This window comes from Vespa crabro, chromosome 9, assembly GCF_910589235.1.
Source record: "Vespa crabro chromosome 9, iyVesCrab1.2, whole genome shotgun sequence".
Taxonomy (NCBI): domain Eukaryota; kingdom Metazoa; phylum Arthropoda; class Insecta; order Hymenoptera; family Vespidae; genus Vespa; species Vespa crabro.
In genome coordinates, this window is record NC_060963.1 from 5,275,001 (window position 1) to 5,285,000 (window position 10,000).

General features: G+C 29.6%; 1 protein-coding gene across 12 annotated transcripts in view; it reads right to left on the reverse strand.

Annotated features, from left to right (window-relative positions):
- Positions 1–10,000, reverse strand: part of LOC124426610 (ral guanine nucleotide dissociation stimulator) — a 35,400-nt gene that overhangs the window by 3,658 nt on the left and 21,742 nt on the right. For all 12 annotated transcript variants that reach the window (XM_046968507.1, XM_046968505.1, XM_046968502.1 and 9 more), the window contains 3 exons: positions 3,318–3,422; positions 2,046–2,475; positions 1–389 (listed from right to left, as the gene is read on the reverse strand). The exon at positions 1–389 is cut by the window's left edge and continues 228 nt beyond it. In XM_046968507.1, coding sequence (XP_046824463.1) covers positions 1–389; positions 2,046–2,475; positions 3,318–3,422 — 924 coding nt within the window. The remainder of the gene's footprint in view (positions 390–2,045; positions 2,476–3,317; positions 3,423–10,000) is intronic.

Sequence of the window (10,000 nt, forward strand, 5' to 3'; positions counted from 1 at the left end):
GGAAACTATAGCCTTCAAACTACTGAAATTCTTGAGAACTCTTAATTCCTGCGCTATGTCAATCCAGGCCTCGAGAATTCTCGCACGGTCTTGCGACTTCATTGTCGGTTCTGTCAAAATGGTCGATATTACGCGTAATGATACTGCGTTGAATTGATTGACCGTTGCCAAGACCGTAGCTGCCTCGTGATTCCTCGAACGATCTCTTCTAGACCAAACTGCGCCTAAACATTGATGCGCCACGAGTTTTTTAAAGACTTCGGCATCCATCCGAGTCAATTGCTCCGCGAAATGTCGTTGTGGAACTTCAGGGAACGTATAACTCGTCCATTGATCACCGTTCGAATCCGAACTGCCATGAACTCGGCCATTGTCGTACACCACGCAATCTAAAAGCAACAGACATATTTTCAATTAATATATCATTCTTTCCCTCCCCCTCTTTCTCTCTTTCCTTTTGCTTTTCTTTTTTCTGTTAAATCGCTTATGCAAAAATCATGACTCGAGAGAAAATAAAGATGAATGGGCAACCCCGATTCGTCCGATCCTATTCGAGCGAATTCTTTCAAGCTGAGCAGGTGCAACACGAGACTTGTGTTAGTCAAAGAAAGCCGGTCTTTATCCAGTCACGACAATGATTCAGTCGTGACGATGATTTTCTATGACCAACTATCCAACGTTATATTCATCAACGTTTTCCAACCGATCGTGATAAGAGCACGAGCAAACATCCGGTAGCAAATATTCGTATCGTTAATGTAACACCGATGACCGCATTGAGACGCGCTTTAAAACACTCAAAAAAAAAAAGAAGGAAGAAAAAAAAAGAAAAATTAGATAACAAACGCGAACTCGATCGATTTAAAAAAGAAAAAGAAAAAAAATGCACAAAATCTCAATTCAACAATGCCAATTCATTTTTTTCGCGATTCGTACGCGCTTTACTATTGTTTTTCTTATGGTATTAATTTAATCGTTACATCAAATTTTTAAACGTTAAACTGCAATTTTTATTCTAATTCTAAGCTTGCACGGATTTTAATGAACGTATTATCGATGTATCATGCTAGTCGGGAAATAACGTAATAACGTGCGTTTGCCATTTTTGACGGATGATATCATCTTTTTAGATTTCCACATTAATAATTAGCACTGCAAGAAAGATGTTGGAGGTCAGAAACGAAAGAACTCTATCGATTCATTCAATGATTTCCAACGAAACTATCGTGCTTAATGTTAAAAAAAAAAAAAAGAAAAAAATAATAAAGTTCAATCAATATACATACTGATTTACAAACGCGCCTAACGAATATTCAACGAATATAAAATGAATGCTAATCATGATTAAACGTTACTCGATGTAATTTAATTATATTAAATTGACCGATTAAATATTGCAAAAAATTTGCATTATTTTACTAGCTAAATAAACGATACCAGTAAAAATATACTTTTTGCCATTATAATATTTGCTATGATATTAATAATAATAATAATAATAATAATAATAATAATAATAATAATAATAATAATAATAATAATAATAATAATAATAATAATTTCTAATATTACTATAAACACTTTTGTAATATTATTATAGTATTTATAATTACTAGTAATTGTAATATTATTATAATTATATTATATTCATATATAATCTAATACTACTTGTTTACTACGATACTAATAGGTTGTACTAAATAATATAATAATAAATTATTATTATATAATACATTTGTTTTTTTATTAATTAATAATTTATTTAATTTATAATATTACCTAATATAGTAATAGTAAACAATAATATTAATTTATATATAAATAAACGAATATTAGTAAGAATTTACTCTTCTCTTTATTAGAACATTAATAAGATATTATATCATCGGTTTGATGAACAAATTATATATGTATAACAATTACAATTAAAAAATTTCCTTTTTTAATGTTAAAAAAAAAAAAAAAAACAAAAAGAAATAATGAAAATATCAACAGTATTTATATCAATGCGATTAGATCATAAATATTAAAAATTCGAGTCTTACCAATTTGATCCTCGCGTTGGAATCTATGCAAACGATGCCTAGCCTTAAGCTCGAGTTCCGAGCCAGGTAAGCGTCTATGAGCAAAATCGAGAAGTCTAGCGAGTAGTGGATGATTCGGTGGTGTTTTCCAATCACCGGGATAGGCGTCGAGCCAAACATGAAGCGCCTGAATAAGGGTTTTACGATGTTGTTCACCGGTGAGGGCGCCTGTATTTTCGTCGAGCGCATCGTACCTGGCGAGAAGCAGTTCGAGGACTTCTCGCGGTGTGGTAAAAGCACGATATGTCGCAAGGAAGACATTGATGTAGGTCGACTCGAGTTCTCCATCGTCGTTGGCTAAGCTCTCTACGAGACGTTGAACGGTACCCGCTTTTAAGAATCGTACTCTTACGGTCTCCCATTCTAAGTGCGAGATCTCGTCGTCCGAGTCCTGAAATATATATATACATACATACATATACATTAAAATATATATATATAGAGAGAGAGAGAGAGAGAAAAAAAGAGAAAATCAATGAACCGTTCTATTTCATTTGAGAAATTTATATAATGTAATATAATAATATAATTTATTTTATTCGATCGTCAATAGCGTAGGCGAGAAAAATTTAAATAAACTTTAACGATGGATTGAACAAACGATATATGAAAATATGAATATTTTCTATAAAGCGTGAAATATTTTATTCTCATAGTATACGCAATATTCTTTGTGCGAGAAATGAATAATCTCACTGCCACACTATTATCACTATCAATAAGTATTATCTAGAAAATCTATATTTCTAGAGTTTTCATTCGATATATACATATATATATACATATATATATCGTCCTCGTGAATGAAAAGCTTGTATATATAGTTGGCATGTGTTTGCGAACGTTTAATAATTTTAATTTAATTAAAATTTAATTTAATTAAAATTATTATAAAAAATTATTATAAAAATTAATATAAAAATTATTATAAGATTATTATAAAAATTTGTATTATAAAAATTATAAAAAAGAAAAAAAAAGAAGAAAGAAACAAAATTCATTTTCAATTCAAACCATATACATATTCATTTTTTAATTGACGAATGTCGTATAAACCGATTCGATCATATCAATATTCGAACAATACGAAAGTTTTCTCGTAAATTCCTTTTTCTCTTTTTTTTTTTTTTTCACATATCGCAGAACAATAAAGCCAAAACTATAAAACCATCGAAAGAACTTATGTCCTGGCCTATATTATCCGAAATTAGTTCAATTAGAAAATGAACTTACCGATGCGGAAAGGCTTCTCGTAGGTCTGTGATAACGTACTTTCTTCAAGTAGACAGTGTATATGACGCCATCGCCCCTTTCCTCGCCCCATAAGCGCCACGTGGGCTGTAAAAAAAAAGAAAAAAAAGTGGATAAACGGTGCCAAGTCGATTAGAAAAACTAAGAGAGAAAGAGATTGCGGAATATAATTCATTTGAGTAACTCCTGAAAATACGACTGTTTGGAAAGGACAATAACAGAATGGCATCTGCAGATGATTAACGTTCCTAATTTCACGGACTATGAAGTTACATGCATGCAGTCACTATCTATCTTTATCTCTTTATCTCTCTCTCTCTTTCTCTCTCTGTCTATTTCATAATAGCAGAGGAGCTAATCAATGAACGTGTTATTGCTCGGCCGTGTACCCTACGAATTTATTGGGATAATTGAGCCCGGCCGATTCACTCGGCGGATTTGACCTCCCGTATCTCTCTTTTCGTTACATCGACTTGTTACAACGAGTACAATAAGTACAACGACGACGACAAGGACGACGACGATAACGATAACGACAACGACAACGACAACGACAACGACGACAACGACAACGACAACGACAACGACAACGACAACGACAACGACAACGACAACGACAACAACGATGATGATAACGATGATGACGACGACGACGACGACGACGATGATGATGATGATGATGATGATAATAATGATGACGATGACGACAACGAACGAACAAACGGTATGAGTACCACCATCCTTTTGTGTCCTCCTCTAAACTAAACCGGATGAAACATTTTATCGTCGAACAACGATAGCCTTCACAAACCGTCACGAGGGATCATCATCAATCGTGCGTTACCCCAAAAGATTCGTATCGTATCGTACCATATGTACCGTGTGTATGTGTATATGTGTATATATATATATATATATATATATATATATATATATAAATATGTATATATATGTATATATATACTTTCGATTCTAATTGTGGTCAAATTTGAAAAATAATATTTATTATATACCTAATATTAGATACTATTATATATATATATATATACATATATTGAGATGTAGAGATAATATATAACATGTAAGAGAAATGAATGATAATCATCATAGAAAATGTGATGATAAACGTATGCACGTATTATAACATAATCAATTTTCCTTTATAACTTAATGTAAATTTTAATATCAACTCATTTACAATATGTATTTCTATGATTCTATTTCTATGATTCTTTTTCTTTTTCTTTTTTCTTTTTTAAGTTTTACTATATCTCATTTGACGCGTTCACACTTTAAAAATTTATTGTTATCTCGTATCCGAAAATTTTATAATATAAATTATTTAAGTATAAGTTATAATCAGTATAATATAATTATATCGGTATAAGCGTTGCTATAATTTCTTTCTTTTCCTTTTTTATTTTTTTTTTATTTTTTTTTTTTTTTTTTTTTTTTTTTTTTTTTCAAACATGATAAAAAATTGCGTTACATGGGGTTAATAGAAAGATATAAACTTTGTCGATGTGTGTGTGTGTGTGTGTGTGTGTGTGTGTGTGTGTGTGTGTGTGTGTGTGTGTGTGTGTGTGTGTGTGTGTGTGTATACATGCACAAATATATCTTATCTCATATAATTATATCTTATATAAATATCGAAGAATATTAACTGAGAAAGTAATAGCTATCTTAAGACGATAAATAAACGACGTCATCTCCACTTTCATCTTTATTTTCATCTTCTATTTTTTCTTCTCCTTGTTCTTCTTTTTTAACTCTTAAATAAGTAATAAAAACGAACCCGTTCGTGACTCGAGGTCTTCGTACCTTCTCGTCCTTGAAAGTAGCCCTGATAGGATCGACTTTACGAGCAGGTCTATTGTTCTTCGAACAATCCAATTGTACGTGTCAAAGTCTCTTACCGCGCTGAGCGATAATAATTAAATACTTGTCTCTCTCTCTCTCCGCACCGTAAAACTTCTTTTCAGTTATTTCTAAAAGCACTTCTTATATAATTTCACGTTCATGTTTAATATACAAGAGTGGATCGAGACGAGAAACATTTTTTTATCGGAATTTGATAAATATTTTCTTTAAAAAAAAAAAAAGAAAAAAAAAAAGAGAGAGAGAAAGAGAGAAAAAAGAAAAACATTTTTCTCAATCTTCTTTATTTATTTATATATTATATTTTCGTTATTAGAAAAAACGATAGCATGAAGTTAAGGCCGTTCAAAACATTTAATGGCTGTTTTAAAATCGTCGATCTCGTGCTGCAATGTTATGCGCTGTTAAACGTTACGATTTGTACATTCATCTTGAGATCTGGTAGCGTTTGCATTTACGTTGTTTAGTCGATGGAAATGTAGATCGCTATAAAAAGCATCCTCCTTGTTGAAATTACTACGGGGACTATCTATATAACGTTTGAACTATTAAACTATAACTAAACTTTAGATCATATTGAGAGCACATTTATATGTAATCAAAAAAAAAAATAAAAAGAGAGAGAGAGAGAGAGAGAGAGAGAGAGAGAAAGAGAAAGAGAAAGAGAAGAAAAAAGATAATTATTTCGTAATAACAAACAGAAATATAAAATTGAATAATTTTACAATGGGTTCTTCGTGAAAATAATATTATTGCGATTTATACAAATATGCATAATAATAATCTAATATAAATAAATACGACAAATGTATTTCGTTTTTTAATATCTTAAAATTCGATTACTCTACTTATATGTGTGTGTGTGTGTGTGTGTGTGTGTGTGTGTGTGTGTGTGTGTGTGTGTGTGTGTGTGTGTGTGTGTGTGTGTGTGTGTGTGTGTGTGTGTGTAAAATAAGATATAAAAATATACTAAGAATTAGAAATATTAAATCATATAATTGTATGTAACTACTTATAAAGGAAATGTTATTGCAATTAGGTGACAACCGAATCCATTCATATTTTTATATTTCAAAATAAAAGAATCATATTCATTCGACGCATAGAATTATAGTAACAAAAAAAAAAAGAATCTATTTTCCAAAAAAAAAAAAAAAAATATCTATTTTCCGAAAAAATAAAGAAAAAAACAAATATTACTGCAATTAAGGCAAAAGTAGGTATAGTAATCGACTATAGCGTAAATACATTTTTCATTTTCTATTTTCAATGCAAATAAATGTTATGCGATATTATTATACATACTAACGCGTAAAAATAACACGTGATAACATGAACAACGATAGAAAATATATATTGCAATTGGAACGTGTAATTATAGCAATCAATTGGAATTTACGCGTTTACATTCTAACAAAGTTACGAAACAGAATTGCTATGGCATAGAAATTATTCTATACCATAAAGAATATTCGATTGATTTATAGGAAATTTATACCAAATACAATCTTAGGAGGTAGAAACTTTCTCTTCCTCGTCGTGACTATCTGAATCGATTCCTCACACAAGATTCCAAGAATGCTTCCGGAACCGATCGATTTGTCGATACTATCATTTTTGTACATAGTATACTTTCTACTAAATGATCCACGAACAACGATAAACATGTAGATCGTAAATTATAATTTCTTTCTCTTCCCTTTTTTTTCAAGATTATATCATCAATATAATTTATACAAGTAGATATATATATATATATATATATATATATATATATATATATATATATATATATATTATTACATGACAATGTGTATCGTTAGAAGTAAACTCAATTGAGAATTTCATAATTTATGTTAATAATGATTTGAAACGAAACCATTGCTGGGATCCCCTCTCTGTCAAATTTCAATAACATTTCTTAAATTCTTCTATAATTTATTTTATACTTTATTTAAAAAAAAAAAAAAAAAAAAAAAAAAAAAAAACAGTTCGATATAGAAAAAAAAATAAAAACAAAAACAAAAAAAGAAATGAAAAAGAAAAGAAGCCTGATCATTTTGCCATTAATTATGATCTTTTTTTTTTTTTTTATTTTAATGTCACAAACAAAAGGATTTACTTCGTATGACTCGTATATGAAAGAATTAATATGTGAAGTAAGTGAAAGATGACGAATAAAGAAAAAGAAGTAGAGAAAGAAAAATTCTTGTGACAAAGTCGTCGCGTGGGCAACGAAACTCGACGGAAGTTCAAAGAGCGAACGATAAAGCGGATCATTGCTAACTCTGAAGAAGGAAAAGGTCGTTTTGTATAGTACATACATGTATATATATATATATATACTTAACAATAAATGGAAATGCATGTTAAAGTCGTTGAAAGTAGTCAAAGGAACTTCGACATATAGACATTTGTATAGTCTTTCTTGCACTATTGTCATTTACGATTTACAGTGAACACGTCACAATTGTTAGCAAATCTTTTCCAAATGAGTTCTGATATTATAGTGATCTCAGTCACGTGGAATGCAACGGAGCATGTGAAAATATTCCGCGATCTTACATTAGTTTTCTATAGATACATATATATGTATGTATGTATATAAACTGATAAATATAGATTGCAGAGAAATTATCTTTTAATTCTAGTTTACGTTAGAAATAGAAAGAAAAATAGGACGTTTAACTTCTACACGTTTGATTGTTTAACTCTAATAGATATCAAAATAACATTGGCATATTTCAGTTACGCGGCCTCTTCGAAAATAATTAATACCGATCTAATGATATATAATAACTGTAATGGTGAAGGAAACGTTATGTATCTTGTGTTATTCCATGAACAAAAGGATTTTCTCACTTCCCTTTTGAATTCCGAATGAACAGAAATAAAGTTCGTGTTTCCGGTCAGGTAACGCATAATTACACGGTCCCATGGTTAGACGTCGCATTGCCACCGGCGTTAACTATTACAGCAAGTAGCGGATAGACGATTAACTTAAAGTGTTTTATTTCATTCTTTTTTCTTTCTTTCTTTCTTTCTTTCTTTCTTTTTAGAGCCTAAGGGCTCAGGATGAGTCACGTGCCAGGAAATTAAATGTCACGAGCAGTTTAAGATTACAACTCGAGCCGCGTGTAAACGTTTATTACGTAAATCATTACATATAGATCCATATACTCTTCTTTCGTCGATATTTTTAATAATCTACAGAAATCTCGATGTCGGTAATTGTCTATTTGTATCCAGTTTTAGGAGAATGAAAGGGAACATATTTTTTTTTTTTTTTAAATTTCCTCGATAATTATATATCTGTGGAGGATATCTGAAAATATTTTACTTTTCATAGGTAATCTTTTTGAGAAGCAAAGAAAAAAAAAAGAGAATAATTTGAATTTTGAAATATACAAAATTATAAAGTGTAACATTTTTATGAGATATAAAAATATGATCAAGTAAAAAATGAAATGTCATGCATTTGTGTTAAACAAACGGGAAAAGAAAAACTATTCTGAATGTGTACGGAAAGCAGATGAATAAGTAAAAAATTGAGAGAAAAAGAAAAAGAGAAAGAGAGAGGAAAGAAAAAAAAAATCATTAGTTACTGAGCCATTGCTAATAATGAAATAAAAAATTTTCTAATATTTCCCTTATATTATGCATTGTGTATGACATAAAAGACTTTTTTCAGATAAAATTATCAATTTCACACCGATATAAATTCTTCATGTCGATAATATAACAAAAAAATTTATCCTCGATTTGATTGTAAAATTTTTCAAATTTTTTCAAATTTTTAAATTCAAACTGTGAGGTTTTTTAATTCAAATCGATTCAAATTTTTTAATTTAAACAAGTTTTTTTTTTGTTTTTTTTTTAAGACGATCTGCTACGGGATTAAAATATTGTAAAGTATCTCAAATTATTACCTTATATTAAAATCCTCGCGATTATACGTCATGACCTTCCCTTGTATGCAATAAATCGTTCTTATTGCATACATATATACTTACTACTTATTTACTATGAACTCGATCGAAGAGTGTATTACTATCATCGTATTCCCCACCATTTCCGCGTAGTATTAAAGACAACGATATAGTTCCGATGACACTGTGACCCTGATTATTCGATTACATTGCTAACGCCTGTACTTCGGGCTACTACATACATACATACATATATACATACGTGCATACATGCATACATATATATATATATATATATATATATATATATATATATATACACCATATGAATATACACATATTCATGATTGTTATACAAAAAGAATTTGATCCGCAAAGGAAGACCAATGTCGTCATTGATATTTATTATTTTCAAGGTTATCACAAGCGATGCCGTCGACTAATGTTAACACGAATGACATTTACTATCTTTATAATTCTTATCTCTTCATTGAATCTATCAAATCGATCGAATTTCCCCAATGACGTCAGTTAACAAATTATAGTGTCTTAATGGAAAATAATAGATAATATATCAAATAGAGAGTAATTGAAAATTCACAAAAGAAAAAATAAGTTAGAAAATTTTTTTTCCTAGAAATCATTTTTTCATTTAATACACGTAATATATAACAGTATAATTTTTTATAAAATTTTCTATGGGAGAAAAAAAAAGAATGGAAAAGAAAAAGAAAATTTAATGACTAATTTAAATAATTTTTCGATTACTTTCATTTTGAATTTATTTAAATTTCATTTAATATCCAATATAATACGACATTATTATTTTTACCCATCGAACTTTTGTATCGAAAAATA